Here is a 27278-nt window from a genome sequence, read left to right as displayed (position 1 = left end):
GTCACCATGTCTTATAAGGATAGTCCTGAATGAAGATGAATTCGGTGGCTGTTGCCACGGGATGGCTGCCATGGTTGCCAACCTTCGAAAAGAGCCCCACAGCGTAACACAGATGGCAGCTTGTGCTCAGGCTGGAGGATGCTAGAGTGGAGTAAGGCAAGGTGTTGTGGGTCAGGATGGAGATGCATTATGGCCGAGCATTGGCAGGTGCTGGGGAACTTGTACAGTCTTTCCGCGTATCATACCTAACTCTAGCCATGGTGCTAGCTGAACAGTGAGTACTTACACACGTAGGATTAAACCCCTGCTCTTTTCCAAGAGGTTCATCAGAGCAGATCTCCACTTCTCCCCCTCCGGTTCAAGCACCCACTTCTCTCCTAGAATGCATACATCCCATTACTCTAATTCACATTCAAACACCCTCACCTTCACTTTGACCTCCTCCGTCGTCATGTGCAAATAGCACATTATGCGCTTTGCCAACGCACTTGCATCTGTAGAGAATATATCAGTTTAGCTGCGGTCAGAATTCCAGTTATGTGCTCGGGAGTGGTTTAGAATAGCTGCGTGTGTGTGTTGTGATCGGTACACGTTGGAGGTGCCAGGGAGCTTGTGGTGGAGGTGAGGAGCCTGGGAGCGTGTTCGCACAGTAAGGTTTGTGGATGAAGATTGGCTTAACTGGTGACTTCAACTTGTAGTGATCACCTTGGGGGGGTTGTACTTCAGCAATCTTAAATCCAAGCTAACGAAGGAATGCACCTGACTGAGAAGGTCTGTAGTACACCCCTACATCCACAAACAGGCTGTGAGAGAAGCTCAGGGGCAGCACTTGGCTCATAGCCTGCCTGTCAAACAGTTAACTTCATATAGCAGCATACAAGATAGCACCATCGTGACTGTGCCATTCCAGGATGTGCCCCTGTGGCTCCTTAGTCCGGAAGTTGCCTGCCCACAAGCCAGCATTCAAGTGTGTGGGCACGTTGTCCAGGTCCCAGGCAAAGATTACACCTCTTCAAGAAGGGTGCAGATCCAGGCATGCAGCTTCGCAGGACTACCTGGAGCTTGGCAGTTTTCAAAATAAAAATAGGTCCAGTGTGAAGAACTATGACGTCTGGAACACAAACACAGAATCTTTCAAGCAGAGAAATTGTGTGTGACAACTGAAACGCAGGACGAAAGAAGCCCAGCTGGATGCCCTCTGATCACCCAGATTAGCCACTGAGATCCCTCTGTGGGTACCGAGTAAACAAACAGAGACGCTAACGGCACAGGAGGTGATACCCTATAGGCCGAATCAACCCATAGGAATACAAGTTAATTGATCAGTTGGGAGCTTCTGTTCCAAAGCTAATGTATAGTAAGCACCACATAATATTCCTAGCAGGCGCTGTTCTGCTTCTGTGTCAGAAACTCTCCAAAACTGAACCGCAAAGCTTCAGGGAAATCATTTCTTTCCTTAAAAATGAAATGTCCGTCCATGGTATGTGACTGCGAATTCCCAGAATCAGTCATTCCAAAGATGCTCCCTTGGATGTATTTGTGGTGGTAGGAGGAGAAGAAGGTGGTCGTACCTGCTCAGAATGGGATAGGCCTGAGCCACGAGAACTAGAGCTGGATCTGGATTTTGATCCCCTGAGTTCCTGGGGTTCTGGTTTGGCCTGCAGGCCCCCTATAGATTTACGCTTAGGATCCTGATACCGACTTCTCCCTCCACCCTAGCCCCACACATTAGCCCAAGAGTGCTTCGGTCCAGGGTTTCAGTTCTGGTGTGTGTGATTTTCATGCACACATGCATGATCCTTGTTGTTCCTTTGGAGGGTGTCTTGGCAGACAGTAACTGTCAAACATGCTTGAAGGAGAATGTGGAGAATAGCTGGTGGTTTCCATGGGGTGCGGGGGATGGCCGGGTGACTGACAGGCAAGGGTACACAGTTGGGAGGGGCGGATACTGGCTAGGAATTCCAGAGAGTCCCCGAGAAAGCAGGCGCCTAGGAAACACTTGGCAGTTAGTGGAACTGGTTCAGCCACCAGCAGGGGGTTTGGAGGGCATTTTGCGACTGCTGCTTCCTTTCAGTATAAAGGCCGGTTTGGGGGCACGTCCTATCCCATCGCCCGTCCTGTCAAAACCGGCACGTGTGCTTTGTAGCATTATTTCCAGCTGAAGTGCAGAAATAGAGGCGGCTGGTTTTGACTATCCCAGCTCCCACCCCCTTTGCTTTGAACGAGCGCCCGTCAGTAAATTGCTCCCATTCCCTTTGTTTCCAGGAAGCCCAGTCTGTGGATCCCAGCCTAGGCCAGCCCTCTCCAGCCGAGCAGCCAGCTTCAGTTATGGACACCCAAGCCAGAAAACCCTCTGCAACCTGGGCAGCGGCTCAAGGGAGCCAGTCTGGCTCTCCCAGCGGCAGAGCTAGTACTCCAGGGACGCAGGCAGGCACTCCAGGGACCAGGGCGGGCACGCCAGCAGCCCGGGCGGGCACGCCAGCAGCCCGGGCGGGCACACCAGCAGCCTGGGCAGTCACTCCCGCAGCGCGGACAGGCTCCCCCGCGGCCCATCCGGGCTCCCCTGCAGCCCAGCCAGGCTCTCCTGCGGCCCAGCCAGGTCTACAGGCAAGTGCTCCAGGAATCCAGCCAGGCTTCCCTGGAGCCTGGCCCGCCGGAGCGCCGGGGACTCAGGCGGGGCCTCCTGGAGCCTGGCCCGCCGGAGCGCCGGGGACCCAGGCGGGGCCTCCTGGAGCCTGGCCCGCCGGCGCGCTGGGGACTCAGGTGGGGCCTCCTGGAGCCTGGCCCGCCGGAGCGCCGGGGACCCAGGCGGGGCCTCCTGGAGCCTGGCCCGCCGGAGTGCCGGGGCCTCCTGGAGCCTGGCCCGCCGGTGCGCCGGGGACTCAGGCGGGGCCTCCTGGAGCCTGGCCCGCCGGAGCGCCGGGGACCCAGGCGGGGCCTCCTGGAGCCTGGCCCGCCGGAGCGCCGGGGACCCAGGCGGGGCCTCCTGGAGCCTGGCCCGCCGGAGCGCCGGGGACCCAGGCGGGCTACCCTGGGGCCCAGGCAGTCACTTCAACATTCCAGCCCACGTCACCGCCAGTGGGTCCCTCAGCTTTAGCAGCCCAGCTTGCAGTTCCACCAGGACCTTACTCTGCCATTACATCCCCGGTGTCGCCTTTACAAGAGAAGGACAAACTCCTAACCTCCTCCACCCCACGAGAGTCCTCGGGGTCCAGCAGCGCCTCCAGCCGCTACTCTGATACCGTGGAAGCACTGCGCCAGATGGGGCATCTGACCGACCTCTACGCCACCTTGAAGGAGCAGATAAACCAACTGGAGCAAATCAAGTGCAGCCACGCCGACCTCGACAAGCTGCGGCAATTCCTCTCCGATGCAGGTAGGGACCTCCCCATCATCCAGTGTTGTCCCCATCACATCCCTCCGGGGGGCAGGGTGGCGATGCAGGCAGCTTCCTGGACCAACACTCCTCAGGTATGGCTTCCCCTATGCCGCTAGCGAGAGCCCTGGCCTACTTCTGCACACAAATGGGGAGACAGGAAAAGGTGGATTCCTACTGAGTGGTGCTGACTGTAGCCTTCTGCTGGATCCAGGGTGATCAGCAGTGCTCTTGGCTGGAGCCTGCATCCATGGTTTCTCAGCGACTGGCACGCTGCTGATCCCTTTGGGCTCCCCCTCTCCCTCCCAGTGAGAGGCGCTCGCTGGAATGGGTGAGCTTGCTTTGACAGAGATATCATTGAAGGGTGTAAATAACCACTTGATGGGCATAAATATTCCGCCATGGGACTCTTGCCCTGACACTGACAGGGGTCTTGGGCTTGCTCCTTAGGTACCTTTTTGAAAATGAGACTTTTATCCCATTTAGATCATTTTCTGATTCATTTCAAAGTATCTTGTTGCATTTCCATCCCCCATCCTGAAACAATCCAAATATATCCCAGTGGTTAAAAGATAGGAAACAAAGGGTAGGAATAAATGGTCAGTTTTCACAGTGGAGAGAGGTAAATAGTGGTGTGCTCCAGAGATCTGTACTGGGACCCGTGCTGTTCAACATATTCATAAATGATCAGGAAAAGGGGGCAAACAGTGAGGTGGTAAAATTTGCAGATGATACAAAACTACTCAAGATAGTTCAAGTCCAAAGCAGACTGCGAAGAGTTACAAAGGGATCTCACAAAACTGGGTGACTGGGCAACAAAATGGCAGATGAAATTCAATGTTGTGCACATTGGAAGAAATAATCCCAACTATACATACAAAATGATGGGGTTTAAATTAGCTGTTCCCACTCAAGAAAGAGATCTTGGAGACATTGTGGATAGTTCTCTGAAAACATCTGCTGAATGTGCACCAGCAATCCAAAAAGCCAACAGAACGTTAAGAGCCCCAAGGAAAGGGATAGATAATGACAAAAATATCATCATGCCACTGTATAAATCCTTGGCATGCCCACATGTTGAATACTGCATGCAGTTCTGGTTGCCCCACCTAAAAAAATACATATTAGAATGGGAAATATACAGTGAAGGGCAACAAATATGACTGGGGTAAGGAACAGCTTCTGTACAAGGAGAGACTGAAAACTAGGACTGTTTAGCTTAGAAGAGAGATGACTAAGGGGGATATGATAGAGGTCTATAAAATCATGAATGGTGTGGAGAAAGTGAATAGGGGAGAGTGTTGTTTACCCCTTCTCATAACACAGGAACCAGGGGTCACCCAATGAAATTAATAGGCAGCAGGTTTAAAATGAACAAAATGAAGTATTTCTTCACACAACACACAGTCAACCTGTGGAACTTGTTGCCAGCGATGTTGTGAAGGCCAAAAGTATAACTTGGTTCAAAAAAGAATGAGAGAAGTTCATGGAGGATAGCTCTTTCAGTAGCTATTAGCCAAGATAGTCGGGATGCAACCCCATGCTCCAGCTGTCCCTAAACCCTCTGATTGCCAGAAACTGGGACTGGATGATGGGGCTCACTCGATAATTGGCCTGTTCTGTTCATTCCTTCTGAACCATCTGGCATTGGCCACTGTCGGAAGACAAGATACTGGGCTAAATGGACCATTGGTCTGACCCAGTACGGTCAATCTTATGTTCTTTTGTACCCAATGCATTTAAGTGGTTCCTTTGTGTTTCCTTGGTGGCATCTAGTTTCTAAGAACCTCCCCAGCATGCCTGCTGACATCATGGACCAGCTGTCTTCCCTGAAGGCCATGGCAGAAGACATGAAAGGTGTAAAGGCCAAGGTGAGCAGTGATGTGCCATCTTGTAACCTAACCACGGAAATGGCGATGGTAACGAGTCCGCTGTGGCTGGCTGGGATGGTGTGCAAGACAGGGACTTTGAGACTGTATCACCCAGTGTTGCAAGCTGTGGAGTTGTGATACCAGCCTTAGTGGTGAATGTCCCCGTTGTTCGGTCGTGTGGTTAAGGCTCTGAACTGAGACTTGGGAGACCTGAGGTCAGTTTCAGGCTCTGCCACAGACTGCCTATGTGACCTTGACCAACACTTAGGGCTTGATTCCCGCAGGGACGTTGCACCAATGACAAATCAGGTGTAGTAGAGCCTTCATCTGCTATGTCCCCTTCCCAGCCCCAAAACGCCTGCTCCCTTCCCATACACCCGGAGGGGGAGGCCAGTGCACGAGGCATCACAACTGCCCCCATCAGCTTTACGTTGGTGGAGATGCCCCTACACAGGCTGCTTTAAATTCACTTTGTGCCCCTTGTGCAATCTAGAGAATCCAGCCTTTCACCTGTTCCTTGTAGTATCTATATACAATGGTTAATTGTATTCCTTTCATTCCCCCCACCCTTCTCTGGCTTGTCTATTGAGACTCTTAAGGGCAGAGACCCACTCATAGGTAGGGGTGTTTGTGTGTGTGTGTATTAAACTCTTGTACTTGCTATGCTGTGCTAAATTCAGGTGTGAATGGATGCAAACCCTTAGCAATAATTTGTGTCGTCTGCTTACACCAGGGCTGCATTTACCCCATTTTGGGTGGGTATTTGAACCCAGCACATGCAGTGGGAGGGAGCTGGGGAGTTACTCAGCCAGTTGGAGGGAAGTCCTTGCAGGCAGACGTGTGCCCTGACTCCTCATGGTTGTCATGGTTCTAGGTAAGGAAGCTGCAGAATGTACTTCAAGGAGAGGTGGCAACCGAAGCAGATCAGAAAGTGGAGGGGTCCAGTCAGATTAACCTGCAGCTAGGTTACCTCAGGTAAAAAGAGAACCGTGGATGTGCGTGTCTCTGCTGCTAATGCTGCAGGCTCTGGTATGGCAGGATTCACACGGGCGGTAGAGCTGGCCGCCTACGGGACAGGGGCCTGTGACCGGACAGTTACACTCGGTTACAGGCCCAGACGCCACACCTATGCTACAGAGCTGGGCTCCAGCGCCTCATTCGTCCTGCTATCATCCTATCTACGGTTTCCGATCTGTGTCCCTGGTGTAGACCTGAGCTGTGACAACTAGTTCTGGCCCACAAGGTTCAGACGGGGCAGTACCTGAGTTGATGCAGAACTGAGGTACCGCTAACTGATCACGAACAATCCCAAGTTGCCAGTCACGACCAAGACTGCCATCCCTATTCCATCCCCCTGGACGGGGCTGCGCTGCAGCGTCTGGCCCGATTTTTCTAGAGGACTGATGCAGAACCGAACTGCTTAACCGAAAGGGCTCATCCACTAGCCCGCACCCCACTAGGGCTGGCTTAAAAATGAGCTAGGCTCAGTCCCTGCCTCCCAAAGGGCTTGGTCCATGTAGACCGGTTCTGTAACAGGTGACCCACATGCCACGGTCCGTGGAACAGAACTACCTGCAGGGTCACATCTAGCCACTGTCCCATGTGGTTGATAGGCTGCAGGGAGCGGCCACGTATGGACGGATCAGGGACTTGGACTTTCTGTTAAATCTGAGTCGACGCCATTGAGCTGACTTCAAAGCTGGGCTGTGGTAGAAGTAGTAACTAAAGGGCTCCGGGCCTGATTCTAAGTCTCGCAGGGGTCTGCATAAAGTAAGATGTGCCAGGCCAACGTCTATACCCGGAATAGCATGCCTCTGGGTGGGAGTTTGGGCGGAGCAGGAGGTACCTTGCTGAGGAGCTGTGAGAGGGTTTTAGCAGGCGGGGGAGGGAACGTCTCATCCGCTGTCAAGGTCTGGCTGGTTTGAGGAGTGGATTGTTCTTCACCAGTTCAGCGGCAGGTGGGGGAGACACGGGGGCATTACACTGAGGGGAGGGGTTCCCAGGAGAAGGCTGGGAAGAGACTAACCGTGCAAGACCCCATCCCTCCTCAAAGCAGAGGGGCCTGGGCAGCCGGTCTGTCTCTCTGGGCCTCAGGCCGGCTCTGCCTCCCCGCCTCAGCCATGCCAAAGAAGCTGAGCAGAGCTGTAAGAATGGCTGCATTCCTTGTATGGGCTTTGCATTGCCGTGTGGCTTGGTGGCATTTAAACCACAGTTACCTCCCAGCGGCCAGGGCAGGGGCCAAATTCAGCCCGCGGGTAAATGGGTTGGCTTCAGGGGAGCTGCACCCAAGCTGCATTTGGCACAGCGGAGGGTTAGCACCTGCCCATGCTGGGACTGGATCTCGTCTCTGGGCTCCGAGCCCCCTGGCAGCAGCCCTGCTCAGCAGGTGACCCTTTCTGTTGTTGGCTCTGTGGTCCAGATCGACCGTGCAGGACATAGAGAAAGAGCTGCAGGAGCTGAGGGAGCAGCAGGATCGCGGCAAAGCCAAGCTGGAGCAGTCGGTGACTGACACAGCCCTCTCCCTGCAGGAACAGGTCAGGGGGGTTAAGGCGAGAGATGGGGCTGCTCGCCGGCTTCCTGTCACACAGCTGCCCCTTGGGGTTGGCGGAATGGCAGCTCTGGGTGTCTCTGCTGGCCCCGTTCCCCTGTGCTGCCGGACAGTTGCTCCAGGCAAAGTTCCCCAGACTTCCTCCTCTTGAAGCCAGCCCCCTGCAGCGGGTGGAAGCTGTTAGCAGGGCTACCAGGGGGCCGTGCTGACTGCCTCCCTGGATCTACAGGGGAAGGAAGGAGCTGCTGAGCTCAGCAGTCCTCTCCCTCCTCCCCGGGGAAGCGTTTTTCATTGGCCAGGCTGGGTAGTGCTCCAGGCAGGCTGGCACTTTGCTGCAGGTCAGCGCCTCCCAGAACGCAGCAGGGTTTGCTAACACTGGCTGCATGGTAACTCTTGGCTGCCTCTCTGCGGGGAAGCCGGGTAGACACACAACGGTTCCGTAGCTTGACCTGGTAGCCGTTCGGTGGGCTGCCTCGTGCAATGTAGGTGCCCACTCCTCAATCTGGGAGCAATGAGGTACCAGCCAGGACATCTTCTGCAATACTTCTAGAGCCCCACTCTGCTCCAGCTGGTCCAAGACAGGGACCTTAATGACAGACTCCAAGGCAGCTAGGTCTAACCTCTAGGGGGACACGGCTTCAGCACCTGCTAAGTGCAGAAGGTAGCTAGAAATCACCAGAGTCATCCATGGGCAAATCCTTGGAGTCTTGGCCAGAATCTGTTACCTAAGGCACTAGTAATAGCCCTGCTGCCCAGCAGCAGTGAGGGGTCTGAGACACCTCTCTGAGAAGGGAGACAGCCAAGCCTCAGCGCAGAGCTGCTACAGTCTAGCCTTTGCATGGGGTTGAGCAGCAGAGAAATCCTGCTGGGAGGTGCCTGTTTCAAACCCGGCTCCTTCTCTCCCCTGCCTACAGTTAGACAAGCTTAGATCTATCATGGAGAACATGATGGCCTCCTCCTCCACCTTGCTGTCCATGAGCATGCCCGCTAGCCCGGAGCCTGGGGAGGCAGCGCCCCATAGCACTTGCCCGGCCTGCAGCCTAGACGTCAGCGAGCAGGTTAGCCAGCTGTTCAAACGCTACGAGCAGCTGCAGGATTTAATTAGCGGCTTCATGATGAGGCACGCGGAAAGCAAGCCAGCAAAGAGGCCACAGCTGAGGAGCCAGGTAAGGCCAGCCAAAGAGAAACACCCTGCTTTATTAGCCAGGCTTCCAGACTAAAGCCATGAATACTGTGCGGTACCGGGGGGAGCGAGGGAAGGAGGATTTAAGTGGCGCTGCAAGGGGATGGCCGAGACTGGATCTTTTGGGATCTGGATCCACTCCCTGGAGCAGCAGGCGCAGCCCAGGGCATGCTGATTGCTCTTGGTCCAGAACCCCTAGGAAGAGCTGCACATGGGAATTTCCAATGCCCCCCTAAACCCCTCCAGACCTAAGGGGCTGGCAGTAGCTGCAAGTCACGTGAATGTGACCAACCCTCCTCTCTGCACTGCACACTGTGCCGGAGCAGATCACAGCAGGCTCCGTGTTGAGCCCATAGGCGTTCTGGCTTCTCACCTCGCCGTGGTTTACCCCTGCTGGCTGGCCTGGTGGCTGGATGCACTGACCCCTCACCTCTAGAGGCCTCGTCTCACATCCTGATTTGAAGGGTCCCATGTCGGAAGGAGTTTTGTATGTCTTCTCCCTGCCCAATGGGCTCTGCCCAGCACTACAAAACCACCCCCATGTTCAGCCTGACTGAAGGCTTCTGCCCCAGAGAAGCTGCAGACTGGAACTGCAGGGCAGGGGTGGCGGAGGTCAGGACCAAGGCTCGTTGGCGGAGCTGTGGGGGAAGATCCCAAGACTGCAATAGGCGGGGTTGCAGGGCAGGGCCAAGGTGCCTGGCCAGAGCTGAGTGAACAGTATGCCGTCAGGGCTGGGATAGCACGGGGTGTTGCAGGCTGGGCTGGGCGGCACTGGCAGGGCTATGTGTGGGGATCCCAAGACTGGATTAGCAGAGCCTGCTGCGGGTGATGATCAGCAGAGCTCTATATGTGGTGCAGCTCGCTCATTACTTGCTGTCCTGGGCCAGGCTGAGAGCCGCGCAGTTCTGACCGTCAAGCTCTTGTGTTAGCACTCAGCTTCTCCCAAGTGGTGGTGAAGGAGGAGGAGGTGGGGGTTTGAATAAGGATCTTGGCATAACTGTTTGAGTCCACTGCAAATCACCAGGTTTCCATTTCTCCGTTTGCTTTGCAATCTGTAGCACTAGCTTTGCACAGGTTCCCACCCTAGCCTCAGACGTGCGTTGCGCTGTCAGTCATAAGGGCGACTTGCAAGCCAGACGGTCCAGCCCCCCCTACGCCACGCACGTTTGTCATAAAGGGAAGATCCCATCTCTGGCTTGAGGCTGTTCAGATCAGCACTTGTCCATAGCAGAGCTGGAAGAATATCCCAGCTCGACTGAAAGGGGAATTGTTCTGCACCTGTGCTGCATCAGTAAATCCTACAGAATATTGGCCGTTAAATGATGAACCTGAGATCAGAGCAGAACCGAGGCTAGCCTGGTCCTCATGTGGTCCTGGGTGGCACAGTTACGTTCCTGCTACTCTTTGGTGTTTGATCTCCTAACACAGTGGCCCCGTGACATTTACACCTTAACATTCTCACACTGTGTCAGAGCTCCATTACGATGAACTGATGCAATGAAAGGATCTATCTAGAGACCTAAGCGTGGGAGTAGGGGCCAGGACTTCTGAGTTCTGTTCCTGGCACTGTTCTGGCACATAGCCTTTTGTAAAATGGAGACAAAAATACTTGGTGGGCAGGCGGGCAAGTTGTGAGCCTTAGTGGGTCAATGTTTGGAAAATGTTTTTGGGAGATGGAAAGTTGGTGGTGGTGTTTCAGCCGTCATTTTCTAGACGATCTGAATGGCAGGGTATGGCTGGCGCCTTCACTGGGCTGGGTGGACCCTATGAGATGCTGGAAAGATTCCTAGGGCCAAATATTCAGCTGCAGAGCCTCTCTTTCATGTTAAAAGTCAGGGTAGCCGATTGTGTCCGTAGAAGTGGGCACAGGTTCATTTTGCACAAACAGATCTGAGAGCTGGGGGACCAGTGACAGTGCAGACAGGTGCTGGCTTTGCGTGTCTGGTGTACGCACCCTCTTGTGAAAGCACAGTCTGCCACAGCAAGAGCCAGCACTAGGAATGCTGTAAATATCACTCCTGAAAGGAAGGCTCAGGGAATCAAACAGATTCTTACTTAGCCGGTTCCAGGACAACCCGTGGGTGCTGGCGCAGAACTCCAGACTGACGGAGCCCTTTGCTTGGCTGACACAGGGGGCCACTTTTTATCTGGACTATGTCCAGCAGGAAGGATGGGTCCTGGATACCCCAAATATCATTCTGCCCAAGGGGGACTGGAGACTGGCGAAGAGTTGTCTGTGGAGCCTGGCCCCTCTCGGTCACTAGTAGTGGCTGAGAATCTTTTCCCCGGTTGGCGTGTGAGTGGCCTGTGTGACGCGTGTTGTTGATCCAGATCTCCATGTCCAGGCGAGTGGGTGTCTGTCGCCAAAAGCACATTTGCCGCGGGCAGTCTCAGCGGTGAAGCCGAGCGCTGGCTGGGCCATGGAGAACTGCTCCCCCAGCAGCAGAGGAGGGCCCTCCACGTGAGGGACGAGGCGCTCTGGTGAGGCCTCTTGCCGTGCCATGCCTGCACTGTGGTTCGAAGGCTTTGTGTCCGGCAGCCATTATCCATGACGCAGCTTCTTCTTCCCCCTGCTGTTGCCTTTGCATCAGGATGAGGAGCTGCTGAATCGCATCCAAAACACCATCATCCAGGTGCAAGGAGACTGCGAGAATCTCAATGCCACCACAGGGAACCTCATAGAAGACCATCGCCAAAAGGAGAAAGACATCACTGTAAGTGGCTGCAGGGGGCTTGTCCGTGCCAAGGGTTTGGGTTGCTTGGTAATCAGGATTGCTCTTAATCCTATTTGTCCTCATCACGGATGCTTGTTAGCAAGGAAAACAAAGCGATGGGCAGAGGAGACAAAGACCCCTGTCTCCTGCCCTGGGAGAACCCAGCCCATCTGAGGCTCTAGCTAGTGCAGAGTGTAGGTAGGTGGCTCTGGACTCATTAGCCCCTGAGCCATACTTTCCTAGTCCAATGTCCAGTGGTGGAGGAGACCGTGAATCATGCCACTGAGCTGCCTATCAGGATACACCAGGGATTTACTGAGCCTGTAATCAGAGACCGGCCCCAGAGATGTGATGCCCACCACAGGCATTAAAACACTCGGTGCCAGACACCGGGGGGCCTGATGCACAGTGAGTCTCTACTAGGGTCAGCGTCCTCTGGAGAGCAAGAAGTGACGGGCAGGCAGGGAACATCCGCATAGACAGCCTTCCGGTCTACAGGTCCTTAGACTGACTAGGCCCAGATGTGCCCGTTCACCACCCTGCTGTTGTGTTTAGTGATGGTTCAAGATATCTGAGCCCCAGGTACTGCTGAGGATCTGGGAGATAAGGACCATACGGTAATCTCAGCCTTCCCATTCTCTGACCGGTTTTCATCTCCTCCTCTTCTGTGTTCTTTAAAGCTTCTCTTCCAGTCACTGGAGAAGTTGGAAAAGGAAAAAGCAGACAAAGAGCATCTGGAGACGGAAATTGACGTGGTAAGGGGGTGTGACAGATGCACATGGTCTCTTGCCTAGGCACAGGAGAGGCACATTTAGGCTCTATTCAATGGGAGATGGTGTAGTCCACCGGCTGCGATCCCAGACTAGAGGGCTGGGATCTGTCCTGACTCTGCTGTGTAGGACTTGGGCAAGTCCCTTCACCTCTCTGTGACTCTGTTTTAAATGGGAATAATGACGCCCGCGTTGTCGATTGCTCTGAGATCTACTGATGAAAAGTGCTAAATATTATTATTTAGAATTCATAGAGCATTTTACATCCTCTAGATGCAACATTACCTAAGGAGACGCTCTGTCACTCACACACACACTGTTACACTTATATTAGCTCTGCAGAAGCCAGAATTGTCAGGGGCGGCTCCTGATTTTGGTTGCCTCAGTTGCTCAGTGTCTGAATGAGACACCTTGAGCTTTCAGAGGTGCTGAGTGCAGCTACTCCCGTGACCTATACTAGAGTATGCAAGAGGAGGATCCATGCTAGAGTCCTCCTGGGGTATCCCTGAGGAGCTGTCCCAGGCCGGCAAACTCTTCTGAGCTCTGAAATGCTGTGGCGGCATCTGCTTTGATGAAGAAGATCCTGATTTAAATGAGCAAAAGGAAGGGGGAGAAAGAAGATGGACAGAGTTGAAGGATGGAGACCTTACTCGGAGCTCCTGAGCCTTGATTGTGGAGGGAGGGAGGTAGGGGTGTCTCTTCATGGTGAGTGGAGAGGGGAAGCTGTATGCTCACGTGGGGCCCTGTGGAGCGGGAATGCTGTGTGGCATGTCTCTCTCTTGTGCCCGGCCCCTGCATCAAGCTCAGATTCCTCCTCCCACCCCCATCACTCTCTTTCCTTTCCCCCTTGCCAGAAAGCAGACAAGATCGCCCTGGCTGGCAAAGTCAGTCGCACCCAGTTTGATGCCACCACGGAGCAGCTTAATAAGATGATGCAGGATTTGCTGAATAAGATGAGCGGGCAGGAGCAGGACTGGCACAAAGTGCTCGACAAAATCTTGCTGGAGATGGACTCCAAGGTAAGCGGGAGACGTGCCTTCTGCGGTGGCTCACGGCCCCACCCAGTGTGCTAGCCAGCTGCCAGCCACAGGGAGGACAGATGGCGGAAGGAACTTTGCCCAGTTTGTAGCAAAGCAAGGTGCTGTACTTGGGCCACTCTAAGCACTGTGTATCTGCGATAACTGCTGGGGTTTTACCAATGTTTTCATGCAGGGCCTGGGTCCTGTTTTCCCTAGAGCCCATTTACACCACTCTGGGGCCTTAAAGAAAGCAAAAGTTATGCTCTCACAACCACTTTGAGGCCTCTTCATGCTGCCAGACCATTGCAAAGGGGCCCTGGTGTACATGGGACCCCGGCCAGCAGTGTTTTGTATTTCACTCTCGCTTCCTTCTGCCTCTCCCTCCTGTAATAGATCCAGGCCTGAGCTCATGAGCAAGGCGGCTTTGTCATGCATGCTAGGAGTGCTGTGGGAACAGATTGCTACAAGCCAAGTCTGCGACAGCTGCCCTGCAGAGCCAGATCTCATCCAGCTGCTGCTGGCCTCAGGGAGGGTGCAGGAGATGTGCCCCAATGCGTCCTGCCTCCTATGTGTTTAGTCCTTAAACCGGGCACTCCTTGGGGCAAAGGATTCTTTGACAATGCTGAGCCCGCTGGTGCTAAGCCAGACATGACGTTTTGTTTTCCTCTCTCCAGTCCCTCCCTCTTTCGCATGGCGCTGCATTGCCCAGGCCTGTCCGTTGTGCCCCCTGTGGTGGAATTGTAACAATGCCCTGCAATATCCTGAATGAAGGTCGTTGACTTGGGTTAATTCCTGTGGCGCCAGTTGTATTAAAAATGCAGTTGTGTGTGTTTTGCAGTGGGGTTGTCTGTATTTCCGTGGGAGAGGTGAAGGGAAGAACAGCAGCGAGTGATTCGGCAAGTTCACTCAAGTTGTAACATCTCCAGAGAAACCAGCCCCCTGGGCAGGCTGGCGTGTACCAGTTCAAACTCCAGGGACCAACAGACAAAGAGAGAGTTCTGGATAAACAGCCTGGTTTTAAACTGGTTCAGGGCCTTCTTCCTGACCCAGCCAACCATCAGGACCCCTGGTCCACAGTGGGCCCCAGTCCTTAGGGGAGACCCCATAAGACGGGGTGCTTGTTCTGAGCCCAAGTTCTGATGAACTTGAAATCACAAGGAAACCCCTGGGGTGGGGTTTTAAAGGACTGCTCCTGTCAGAGCCCATGTGAGAGTTGGGGTGAGCTCTGATAAGATTATTAGCGTGCGTAGACGTTCTTTGTTTTTAACATGTTTTCTCAGTCGTGGTTTTTACCTTAAGAATCAAATAGGCTTGCCTGGAAAGAACTGTGTGGCACTTATAACTGTAGCAGTGATACCTGTTCACTGTCTCGGAAGAGAAAAGCAAGCAGGTGCCCTTGGACAACCTGTCTGTGCTGGGAAATAAGCAGCAAAGGCAGGGAATGTCCAGCCTGGAAATACCCGGTCAGAAGGGAGTGAGAGGCGAGTCTCCACCCAAGAGAAGCAACAGCTGGGGATCTGGAAACCTGCAAACAGGTGCCCTTACTGGGCCATGAAGTGGTAATACCGATTCAGTTGCGCTAAACTGTGGTACCTGCCTGACTGTGGGCCGAGCAGAATTGCCCCTCTTGTTTGATGTGCTGCCCTTGTGGCATTGCTCTTGGTGCCCTGCTGCTGTCTCATCGCTTAGGGGTGATCTGTGGATGTTCAGCTGGTCTATGAATCTTAGGAGGTAAAGATGGAAAGGTCCCCCTCTGTGTTAGATCACTGCCAGCAATACAAGATTGCTCTCTGCGGTACATTTCCTAGCACTTCCTCCCATCTTATTCCAAATGGCCCCAGTGATGGAGCTTCCACTGCTTTTCTTGAGACGCCATTCCAGTCTGAATAGAAAGGGAAATGTCCTCAGGGTGAGATCTGATGGCCTATGGTTTCCTTTGCCTAGTTTCATCCAACAGCTCCTGCTTCTATCTCCCAGTCTCCCTTTAAAGAGCATCTCTCATCTCCTGGGTATTCACTGCCTTTGAACCCTTGTTAGACCATCATGTCTCATTATTATCTCATATCTCGTGTAAATCATCGGTGAGCCATTTGTACACAAATACGCACAGAGCTGTTTTACAAACTGTGCATTGTCTTGCAGCTGGACCGCATGGAATTAGATCCCTTCAGACAGCAGCTGGAAGAGCGCTGGAAGACCATCCGGAAACAGCTGAAGGAGAGGTCTCCACAGTATGAAGCAGATGATGCTGCTGGAATTAGGAGGTAAGCACATCTGGAGATAGACAGCTACAGCTTTAGAGCAACACTTCAGAGCAAGGGATTGGTCTCAGACTTCTCTTGGGGCTTATCTACACAGAAGTTGTACCACTGTAACCATACTGGGATAGTGAAAGCACTAGAACCCCCTAGTGTGGATGTAATTAGACCAATATAAATATGCTTCTACCATTACAGCTGTTCCCATACAGGAAGGGGAATAACTATATCAGTATAAGGCAACTTTATACTGGCATAACTGTGTCCACACTAGAGCTTGTACTAGTACACTGCTGGTAAAAAAAAAATCACACTCCTAGCCAACATAGCTCTACGGGTATAAAAAATGTGTGTAGACCAGGCCTTAGGATTCTTCTAGTGCTAGTCTATTCAAATACTATTGCAACTTTCCTGACCTAAAGGCTTGGATGCTGGGGGTGCTACCACACCCCCTGGTTTGAAGTGGTTTCCATTATATACAGATTTTACAGTTTGGTTCAATGGCATCCCCACTATAAAAAAAATTTCCAGCACCCCCTGCCTAAAGGTGTTACCGGCTTCTTTGCGCCTGTCATTCTGTTGCAGGCAGAAGCTCTGTTGCAGAACAGGGAGGCTGTTAACGACGATGATGGAGGTTTTCAAAGCTGGCGAAGGGACTGGAAATGAACAGGCACCTAAATCCCTTACACAGGCTTGAAAAATCCTGTCCTAAAGGGTTGAGAATTGAAACCTAAGAGCTGGTGGCTCTTGAAGTGCACTGGGGGGTCAGTGTTGCTACTGATTTTATGTGGAAGGCCATCAGGTACGATGGGGATGGGCTGCTGTACACAGCCCTGATACAAGATAGAAAGCTGCCTCTTCAGACAGAGCCATTTGGAGGAATATGTGAAGGAAGGTGTATGTATGGTTCAGTGATTACAGAAGGAGATTGGGACTCATGGCTTTTCTTCCTCGCTCTGGCCAGATTCATTGTGTCTTCGGGGGAAGCCCCTTAATGCCTCTCTCTGCCTCAGGTTACTCCTGTGTAATATTTACATAAGAACTTCAGGGGGTTGCTCCTAAAGCTGCGTCAACGTTCGCAAAGTGCTTTGAGATCCATCCTAGGATGAAAGAAGTAAAGTGAAACTTTCATACCAACTAATTGATTTGCCACCAGTTGTGAGTTGTCCCCTAGATAGGGCCACCAGAGGGCACCCTTGTTCAGTGTTTAGGTCCAAGGGACGTGTGCATACACTGCAGGAGTTGCCATAGGAATGAAAACTGGTGGTTTCTGTTGAACCTAGGGTGACCAGATAGCAAATGTGAAAAATTGGGACAAGGGGTGTGGGGTAATAGGTGCCTATATAAGACAACGTCCTGAATATTGGGGCTGTCCCTATAAAATCAGGACATCCGGTCATCCTAGTTGAACCCTGTTAGCCAGATGACACAATAACAGTCTTGTATGGCCCACATGTTGTTTAAGACACTGATCGGATCTGACATCCAGAGTCCTATTTCCAGCCCACACACAGACACGTGTGCTCTCTCCCAGGGGCTGCCTGTTATTTTCTATCCCTTTATTGACCCTAACATCAGATCCACTGAAAGAAGTGGAAAATAAAAGCAAACTCTGATGCTAGCATCAGGCAATCTGTCGGGGGAAGACAGGGGTGCCAGGGTGCTGGTGGAACTACAGGTGCTGGGGGTGCAGCTTGAAGTGGTTTCCATCCTATACAGGGGTCACAGTTTTGTTCAATGGCTTTCAGCACCTCCACTATAAAAATGATTCCAGTGCCACTGGGGTGTCCGTGTCATTGATATCAGTTGTGCCTTTAGGGTGATCTTTAAATGAACGGGCCAGTTCAGATCTGCCACTCAGTCCCTGCCAGACTGATTGTGCTTTTCCAGCAACTCAGGGCAGGTTTTCATTAATGCCTGTTGCTGACTCATGACCCTCTCCTGGCTTTATTGTTACAAGTGATTAGGAGGAAGATTGTTCTGGGCTTGGGATTCTTAGCTACCTGCTCTCTGAAGGTGCAGATCTGGGTCCTGGTTCTGTGCCCTCTTCCCCCTCCCCCAGTTTTAATAGGGTTGCCTAAGGTTTATGTAGGTGCAGAATTCCACCCCTTCATCACAGATCTATGCCAAGTTATAGGTGCTTTTAAGCACATTTTTACTGGTGTGTTTAATGCTGATGGAACTGCAGACGAGGTGTGGTGTGTAAAAGCCAACGTGTACAGTAGTAGGAACATGGGTGTCAATTTCACATCCATAGATAGATGTGTAACACACAGTGCCTGGTAGAAAATGATTTTATAGCAGTTATTGGGGCAAGATTTACATGTGCGACAAAACGTAATTCCACTGGCAACATCAGATAGTGGTTAGCGCAGGAGAGTTGGAGTCCAGACCGCCGAGCCTGCCACTGATTTGCTGTGTGACCTTGGGCAAGTCCCTTCCCCACCCCTGCAATGAGGCTAATGATATTGGCCCACTTCACAGGGGATGTGGAAAGAGTTAATGGGCCAACTTTGCCCTTCTTCTTGTTGTATTATTTGTATTACTGTAGTGCCTCAGAGCCCTGGTCATGCCCACGACTCCATTGTGCTAGGTGCTGGACAAACACGGCACAAAATGAGAGTCCCCATGCTTACAAGCATAGCCCCTTTCATCTGGGTAACTCAGAGTATTATCGTCATGATCTATTGAAAATAACCTGCCAGATCCAGAACTGGGGTCGGGAGATGCAGTGAAAGGAATGAAGCTGTGCTCATTCACACCAGCCGAGGATCTGGCCCAGTACATAGAAATACCTACATAGTTCCTTGTATAAAATTAGTTTCCTAGGCAGGGTATTGCTGATATGGTCAAACAATATTTCATGGCCCATGTAATGCTCCAGGTCACCGTTTCTAGTACCCTCTGTGGCTACTCAGGGGTCCTCTGGGCTTGGGGCTCTGTCACTTCTTATTCAGTCCTATTGTCCTTAGCACAGATCCAAAGAAATGGTTGGCCCCTATGCCCAAGCCTGCAATGATTCACATGTCTGGTTTCATCCCCACAGAAGACTGATGGCTCATTTCCACTGCCTTTCCTGCGACAGACCACTGGAAATGGTGGTGCCGGGCCCGTAAGTACTGGGCCGTGTTCCCTGAGGACATGGATGCAAATGTTTTACTGGCGTAACTGTGGCTCTCCAGAGTGCTGCGGCCCCGTATAGGTGGGGCTGGCGAGCAGCCACCGCTCGTGGCCTCTTAGTTCCCAGTTGTATCAGTGACATGGATTAAATCCTAGGGGGAAGAAATGGGGTGGGGAAGAGGGGCAGTGATGTATTTCCCCCATGTTGGGGTGGGAAACGAATGCACGAATGCCCCACCTCCCCCCCCTAGTTTTCACACCGCTGGGCCTGTGCAGCCTCGCAGGGTATTCCAAACATGGGATCGGAAGCTACTTTTTGGGGGCGCCGCTCAAAGTTCCTAGTGGAGCTTACGTTTCAGTTTAAGCAAGTTTCTGGCCCTTGATGTGCAGAAAACCTCCCCAGTGCAACTAGGGGCAATAATAAGGTTCACTGGCAGAAACCATTGAGGAGAGAAAAGGGGGTGGTTTTGGTACAAGGGGTAAAAGCCTTGCTCCAGTGGTTTGACCCTACAGCTGGAAGCCAGAACCTCCTGTATTGGCGTCCCAGCACTGCCATTGGTCGAGCTGGTCGGATGTTTTCCAGTGGAACGTTTTTCCATCAGAAAATGTCCATTCTTGGACAGTGAAACACGTCGTTGCTGACAAAAAATCCGTTTAAAAAAGCCCCCGGCGCAAAGCGTTTCCATGTCGGAACGTGCCATGGCGGCTGTTTCGGAAGGGAACCTTTTGGGTTTGATTTCAGAACAGCTTTTTGTTCTGATGTTTCTTTTGTACTGGAAAAGAATAAAATTTAAAACACCAAAATCAGAACCAAAAAAAATGGAATTTTGCTTTGCGGGAGATTTCTAATATTTTCCCCCCATTTTGGAACCGGAGAAAAAATGTTGATTGTGGGGAATTGCTCACAAAATGGAAAATCTGGGTCCCGTCCAGCTCTGCCACTGACTCAGTGTGTGACCTTGGGAGAGTCATTTAATCTCTCCTAGTTCTGGGCTGTAAAATGGGGGTGACGATATTATATTGACCTCTCAGTCAATTAATTAAGTTAATGAATGTGAAGCTTTGTCAACAGAAAGTGCTACAAAGGGGATTATAAAATAACCATTCTCTGGTGCTCATCCTCCCCGACCCTTGCTGTGAGACACTCACTGTGGGGTGCTCCAATCCCCAGTGCTAGAAACGAAGGCTTCATAGCACATGCAAACTTGGAAGAGCAGTGATCAAATATATAAAGCCTGACTAACTCTGACATATCAGAGGCTAAAATGTGATTGACGCTGAAGTGGGAAAGCAAGAACAGTCGCCAGAATAGTGTAAACTTCAGATGCAGTTGCCCTGATAGTAGTTACTGCATTCCTGCACTGGCCGGGGGTGGTTAGGTGTGGGAGGGGCCGGGGGCAAAGATAAATGTAAACACCTTTTGCACTTCCCACATTCTGGAGCCTTGCACAAACCTGCCCCGGCCCATCGTAAATGAGAGCAGCCCTTAGGCTGCTCTAACTTAAGCTCCGCTTCCCGTGGTCCCTAGGAAGCAGGGCCTAGCTTTAGTGCAGTGCACTATGGCTATGCCCCCAGTGTGATCCTGACCCACCTCTGTGCCAGGGGCTGGCGTAGAGTCCCCCTCTTCCCCCCAAAAAAATCTCTTCACAGGTCAGGGAGGCCCTTTCTCCAAGAGATTTTCTCTGGGAGCCGTTTCTGCCTACTTTCAGACCCCTTCACCCTGCCCGAGGGGCATGAAGAAGCCTGGGTGTAACTGAGGTCTCATGACGGGCAGGGACTAGAGCCTCTGTGGTGCTGATGCTGATCCTCCATGCTTTAAGGCCCAGTAAACTCCTCCTAGCGCTGGCCCTGGAGCAGCGATGGGAGAGGAGGATTCAATCCAGGACACGGTGCAGGCAGGCTTCCCCTCCTAGGAAGATTCTCACTCTCCAGGCTTCGCGTGTGCCCCCGGCTGGAGGGCAGCTCCGGCGGGATGTGACCATGTGCCAAATATAGACGAGGGGCTGAGAATGAGATCCACCCCCCACCCCGGGACACATGGCCAGCCCCAGACGGGCCAGGCAGTGGATTTAATAACTAGGGACGTTTTGATTCCTCTTCTTCCCCTGACCCCTTTGCTTATTGACTCACCAGGACCATCATGACCCTCCCCTCCGTGCCGGGGTTACCGTCTCACCGCTCCATCCGGCCCTACACCATCTACGAACTGGAGCAAATCCGGCAGCACACCCGCAAGTACGGTGCCCGAGGGAGGGAGGGAGGGGCCTTTACTCCTGTGTGTTGGGCTTCACGTGTGTGGGCGGGGCCGGGACGATCGGGTGGGGGGGTCGAGGGACCAGGTGAAGAGCTCTCCATCCCCACTGGGAGCGGCGGCTGCGTAGAGGTTCCTGTGCTAGTGCAGGCTTCTGGTGTTAACCAGGTTTGACGAACGCCAGCAGCTCGCGCCTTCCGGCCAAGTGACACCTTTCTCAGGCCTGCCTTCCATTTCTGTCGGTCTGGGAATGAGCGGATGGGGGGTGATTCTCCCTCCTTTCCCCGACGGGGCAGGGGTAGGTATCACCCTACTGCACGTCTCCTCTTCCTAGGAGAAGAGCCGACTGCACTGTCCTGCCCGGGGCTCCAATGCGCTGACCCCTTGTGCTGCTGCTATGATGCAGCTCGGTTTCAGTTCGTGCTTCCTGAAACCCAGAGCTGTAATGCCGACCCCTGCGGGTCATTGAGAGCAGGAGGCAAATTTATCCCCACTGTTGTAAATTACGTATGGGCCTGGGCTGCTGTCAGGGACACCTGTGTGTTATGGCCCAGATTACTGGACTGCCCCTTAAATCGAGGCACTGAGGCTTGCGGGTGAGGTACCGAAGTGTCTGTACGGCATGAGTATGTATGCAGCGGTCATTACACTCCCAAGGTCCGGTCCTGTCCCAGCCCCGGCTGGGCTCACTATAAACTTGGGGGTGGTTTCTCTAGGGACCATTGCTTTGGTTGTTCAAAAGTCCTAGTCAGGAATCGGGAGGGGGCATCCCTAGGATCTCACACCCATCAACCTCCCTGATCTCCTTGGGGTTGCGCTGGTGTCCGTGAGAGCAGACGTTGGCCCTACAGACATTTGCAAGGGGTTGACTGGCCCTTTCCCCCTCAGCCTCACAACCGTAGAAGAAGAAACCTTTGACAATCCTCCAGCTGTGACGGTAGCAGGTTGTGGGCATGAGCGCAGCCCCAAACTCGCTGCCGGGTGGCGCCCACACCCACGTCACGCCAACAGGGAAACCCAAAGCACTTTTCTAGGGCAGAGAACGAGCCATTTCGGCCGGTCTACAATGAGTTTTGTGGGGTCTCAGCCCAGGGGAGATGTAGTCACACAAGAGAACCCAGCACCCGTGGTCCCGTTTGGCAGACGTCTCCTCCGGGAGGCAAAGGGCTGAATATGTCCTGGAGAGTGAAAAGCACTCTCAGCGCTGAGCGGTCACGGCTCCACAGGGCTGCGGCTCATCTGCAGGGCTGCATGGGGCCAGCCGGCTCTGCTCTAGCCCTGCTTAGCAGATGGGAGGAGTTCAGTCTCCAGCACTGTCCGTCTGTGGCTCCGCCCTCACCTGAGGGGGCGGGGACTTTCATTTGGGGGTGGGCCCTAGGACTCAGCTAGGCTGTGGCCCCTCCCCACCTGAGGAGGGCAGGGCTTTGCTCTTGTGTTGGGCTTCACCTGCCTTTCCCAGGATTCAAATGGGCTGGTACAGCCCGGCTCACCTGTCCTCCGGGTCCTTGTGCAACTGTATCAGCCCGATCCTGCCACCCTCCCTCCTGTGGGCAGCCCTCATCGGAGCCCATGGGACTAGTCGTGTGAGCAAGGCTTGGGGGGGATTGGCTCGGACAGCGTCCCAGCCCTGGGTAACCCTGCGACTTCTCCTTTGCTTTCCCCTCTGACTGCATCTCCTCCTCCACCCCAGTCTGAAGTTAGGGCCCAGCTCCTATCCTCGCTTGGATGTGCTCCAGCTGGAGAAGAGCGCAGGCCTCGGCAAGCTGCGCAGCATCCACTCCAAGATGCTCATGGACATAGAGAAGGTGCAGATCCACTTTGGGGGCTCGGCGAAGGCCAGCAGTCAGATGATCAGGGAGATAATGCAGTCGCAGTGTCTCAGCCCAGGCCACTATAACAAACGGTAGGAGAGCAGGTCTGAGTAGTGAGTATGCAGACAGAGAGATGGGGGGGAAGGGGGTTCTTATCCCAGCCCACAAGAAGGGCCTCGGGCACATATGCTGATAAGGCAAAGTGATACCTGCCAGGAGAGCCTCGGGTGACGGCAGTCATCAGCCTGGCCCCGGTCTTACATAACACACAGCCTGAGCCTGTGGAGGGCTTTCCTGGGGCGTGGAGCACGGCTGGATGTATCTCACTTCCCTTGCTGGAGTGTCTTGACTTTGCTATAGCGCAAATCTCAGATACAGACAGGCTCAGCCCTGTACCTGCTGAGGAAGCTCTCTCCCCTGCAGGCCACCCCGAGGAGAGGGTACCATGCTGCAGGAGAGTCCTCGGGCATCCTGCACGAGAGGGTTAGCGATTCAGCAAAGCAGACAACGTGATCAGCCGGGGGCCAGGCCTTCTGCGACACCGTAGGCACACACGACTTACTCAAACCAATGGTCCAGCTAGTCCAGTAGCTTGTCTCCAGCCGTGGCAAGTGCCAAATGCTCCAAAAGAAATTGCAAGAACCCTACAAAGGACTGGTATAGAATAACCTGCCTATAGGGACAGTTCTTCCCTAAATAACCCCGAATGGTTAGCGGTTGGCTTCTGCCCCTGAAGCATGACCGTTGATATCGCTTACAGACTTTTATCCTAGCTGGCGTGACTACTCATCATGGTACAAACGGGATCCAGTCTGATCCTAGGGCTGGCATGTGAGGGTGGGGCTGATAAACACACCAAGCATTGGGGGGGGCAGGGGTCAATAGAAACAGCTCCTCATAGTCACCCTGGCCTTTAGACACCAGAAGAGTTCAGGTGAGGGAATTTTTGTTCGGCTTGAGTTGTGATGAAGGCCATTCTGCGTCTGTTGTCATGGCAGCTGCTCACATCAGCCAGTGGCTCTTCCGCTTGTGAGAGAGCCTCAGTGCTGGTAACGGGTGTATTTGAGACGGGCCAGAGTCTCCCACTCCGCATTGACCGCGCTGCTCTTTAGACACCTGCTGCCCCCCTCTAACTGGGTGCACCACAGGGCAGGCCCGCAACATCAGTTACCATCAGCAAGGGGGGCCTCCGCCTCCTGCGTCCCCTGCTGCCGGGCCCCTTGATCTGTGTGTCTGTCCTTTGGGCTCCGCCGTCCTGTTTGTGCTGGTGCTGCGCACCCCGCTTTCAGCCCGGATTGAGCCTGGGCCTGTGAGCCGGGTGTGTCCCCAGGCTGCCCCCTTCCCACTCTGTACATCTGTTTCCCTCACCCTGGAGCTGCTCAGCGTGCGTGTGTTTTCCTGTGCCTGCAGCTCAGCTGCCGGAGGAGCAAACCTTGCGGACGCCAGCGCTGTAATGGCGACGGCTCCGTGGGTTAGGACAATGGGCCTGTCTCCTCTGGAGACCCCCGGCTGGGTTATCCAGGCACAAATGAAAAGGAGTCTGAGCGTGGCCTGTCGGCACATGGGGTCCCTTGCGAAGGGCCTGATCCTGGCAAGGACTGATGGCCTTCTGCACCCGATTCCCATTCAAGTTAGTGGGAATGAGGGTGCAGAGCACATTGCAGGACTGAGCCCTCCCCGAAGGTTGGAATGACTGGTCGGGTCTGCTTGGGAGGCCTGGGTCTGGAGTGAAAGGCGTGTGGGAGGGACTTGTTTGGCACCTGCCCACATTGCGTCTGGCTCCAGCCAACGGGTTTCTCCCTCACTGCGGTGGGCCCTAAATCATAGAGATGATGGGTCCAAACCCAGCCCTGAACACACTGGATTCTGGAGCAGTTCGGATCTGGAGCCAAGCTTCACAGCCCCAGCTCCAGCAGGCTGAGCCGAAAACCTGGATCCAGACTTTGGAGAAAGTCTTGAATTTGGATCCAGTTTGGCAGCTTGGACTCCTCTCTACAGGTCAGGGGAGACTCAAAGAGTCCAATGGGCTGTCCTGAGGAGAGAGCGTTTCTCTTTGCCTAATACCCCTGGTCTTATGTCCCAGCTGCTTCAGGTAACATGGATCTCATCATGAGAGCACCTCATGGATGCGCAGGCAGCTGCAAGAACAGCCTGCTGCTAAAAGGTTGTTTTTCCCACCCCAAGACTGTCTGTCCCTTCCTCAGCTCCCGCTCCAGGTCTCTTCTTTTTTCTGTCCCTGTGATCTTCATGGAGTTCCCAGCTAGCTCAGTGTCCACGTCCAGTAGTAGCAGCCGGGAGAAGTATCCTCATGGTAGAATCCCTGAGTGGGGTCACTTTCAACATCCTTTGATGGTGACCTGCAAGGAGGGGGGGAATCATTTAAGCTAGTTCACTTGTTATACTATTTTCTTATAGAAAGAGCCTGAAAAGATGTTTTTATTGTTGTTCTTTCTCCTTACAAAGATTGGGAATGTCAAGTCCCTGGTTTTGTTGGGGGACTTGGGGATCTCAGAGGGACTGGGAGCTCTCTCAGCGCATAAATGAAGGGCTGAGAGGAAGGTGTTCAGACTTTAACAAAGACCGCTTTTCTCCCAAGTCTTTGTCAGGATTTGAGTTAAATAGATGCTCACAAAGTGTGCACATATAAATAAGCTGCACAAAAGTCACTTCTCTCAACCATCAGGCATCACTTTCACGGTGTCTCAGCTGTCAGGATCTTACCAGGTCTCCAGTTGTCCCCAGGAAAAACAGGATAAGCAAGATAGCAATTTCTAGTTTACAAACATGCAGAATTTTTTTTTTTTAGTGCCATACCCCTTTCAGGTTTCTCTGTCTCTCTTAAAGCAGCAACGAAAGCCACACACAGAGTTCCTTCCCCCTCACAGGTCACTGGTAACAGTTGGGGCGTGGCAGCAGGGGGCTTTTGCAGTGGTAGATAGAAAGCCTTGACTCCGGAAGCCAGCTGGGTTTTGCCAGGGGGCCAGCAGTGTGCACTGGAGCCAGGCTGTCGGAGGGGCTACCTCGCTGAGTTTCCAGCGTTGCTGTTCATTGTCCCCACAGTGACAAGATGGCAGAGATGGCGGAGTACGGCTACCTGTCCGTGCCTCGGCGCTGCGGCGGCAACCACACCCTCACCTACCCGTACCGGCGCTACACGCGGCTGCAGCAAATCGCCCAGTGTGTGCCGGTGCACCCCGAGGAGACTGCCCTGCTGACGGTGATGAAGGTATCAGCGACTGGGATGGTGGGGAAGGGAAGAGACCAGGAACATGGTCTCACTCTGCACTGTCCCAGCCCTAGTGTGACCATTGACATCTGTGCAAAGTGGGTGTAAAACAATACCTGGTCACGCCAGATGTGTGCTACGCTGTCTTTGCACTGGGCTCCATGCCAGACAAGGGAGAAACAGGTTCAGAGGCTCCCCCCTGGAGTCTGCAGGGCGCTTGCTGGTGGTACCCAGGCAGAGAGCAGTCTGGTCACATGGGGCTGGCCCGTTCTCCCGTTTCCAGCTGTTGGATCACATGAAAAGCAGTTAAATGTCCCTGAGATACAATCCCAGGATGGGTGGCCCCAGAGCCCGTCCGGATCTTGTGTACATGTTAATCAGTTTGAGTCAATAAAATGTATCCTCCTCGTAAGCCTTGACTACACCAGGGAAGTGTTGCAAAGACCTCGCTCGGTTGCTAAGCGTCAGCTCCACGGTAGCAGTAATGCTGAGCCAGAATGTGAAGTCCCAGGTCACCTTACCCTGCTCAGAGCAGGTCTAAAGGAGACGCTGCTTAAATGGCTGCAACCTGCCTGTGCTAGGACTGTGGCTAATCTAAGTCTAAAAACACATGTGGCCCCTTCCAACTTGACACAAACGGGCTGTTGTGGGTTCCGCTGGGCAATGTAACTTTGTAATCGTCTGGCAATGTATGGCTTTGAAAAATCTTCCTTTAGCCAGTACCTTGTGTGTATCTGCAGCTGTCGGAATGGAAACGCTGGTGGATCAGGGCTGCTGTGTAGAATCAGCAGGGTCTTTTTAAGAGCACCAGCTCTTCCAGGAATAGGAGATGCTTTATCTGTCAGGAAACGTGGGGGGGAGAAAACCCTTTGGGCCCGGTTCTTAGCTACGTGAAAGCCTTTTTTTGTGTTGCTCTGGCACTGTAAAGGGGCCTTAAACAGGCTGGAAACACCCCCATAGAATACCCCAGCACAGGCGACCTTCCAGCTGGTGGGAGCTGGTGTGACATTTCTACACTGGCAGAGGGAGTGTGTCGGGCTTGGCTGGAGTACACCGCACTGTCTGGTCACCGTTTCCCAGAGGCTGTGGGAAGTAGAAGTCGGAGGAGCCCTGAGGCTGCTCCAGTTTATA

General features: G+C 53.3%; 1 protein-coding gene across 1 annotated transcript in view; it reads left to right on the top strand.

Moving 5' to 3' along the window:
• QRICH2 (glutamine rich 2) overlaps positions 1-27278 on the top strand; it is a 49153-nt gene that overhangs the window by 14097 nt on the left and 7778 nt on the right. Inside the window, exons 6-20 of the mRNA XM_067547781.1 lie at positions 2266-2648; positions 2764-2996; positions 3098-3376; positions 5153-5247; positions 6122-6222; positions 7667-7781; positions 8710-8961; positions 11570-11692; positions 12373-12447; positions 13317-13481; positions 15624-15745; positions 18786-18851; positions 20993-21094; positions 22801-23013; positions 25982-26147. Of these exons, the coding sequence (XP_067403882.1) occupies positions 2266-2648; positions 2764-2996; positions 3098-3376; positions 5153-5247; positions 6122-6222; positions 7667-7781; positions 8710-8961; positions 11570-11692; positions 12373-12447; positions 13317-13481; positions 15624-15745; positions 18786-18851; positions 20993-21094; positions 22801-23013; positions 25982-26147 (2490 nt within the window). The remainder of the gene's footprint in view (positions 1-2265; positions 2649-2763; positions 2997-3097; positions 3377-5152; positions 5248-6121; positions 6223-7666; positions 7782-8709; positions 8962-11569; positions 11693-12372; positions 12448-13316; positions 13482-15623; positions 15746-18785; positions 18852-20992; positions 21095-22800; positions 23014-25981; positions 26148-27278) is intronic.

The sequence above is a fragment of the Emydura macquarii genome, unplaced genomic scaffold (assembly GCF_026122565.2).
Source record: "Emydura macquarii macquarii isolate MOO-44397 ecotype Brisbane River unplaced genomic scaffold, CSIRO-AGI_Emac_v2 contig_1230, whole genome shotgun sequence".
In the NCBI taxonomy this organism is placed as follows: domain Eukaryota; kingdom Metazoa; phylum Chordata; order Testudines; family Chelidae; genus Emydura; species Emydura macquarii.
Note: the sequence above shows the minus strand (reverse complement) of the source record. Positions and strands in the feature narration are given on the sequence as shown.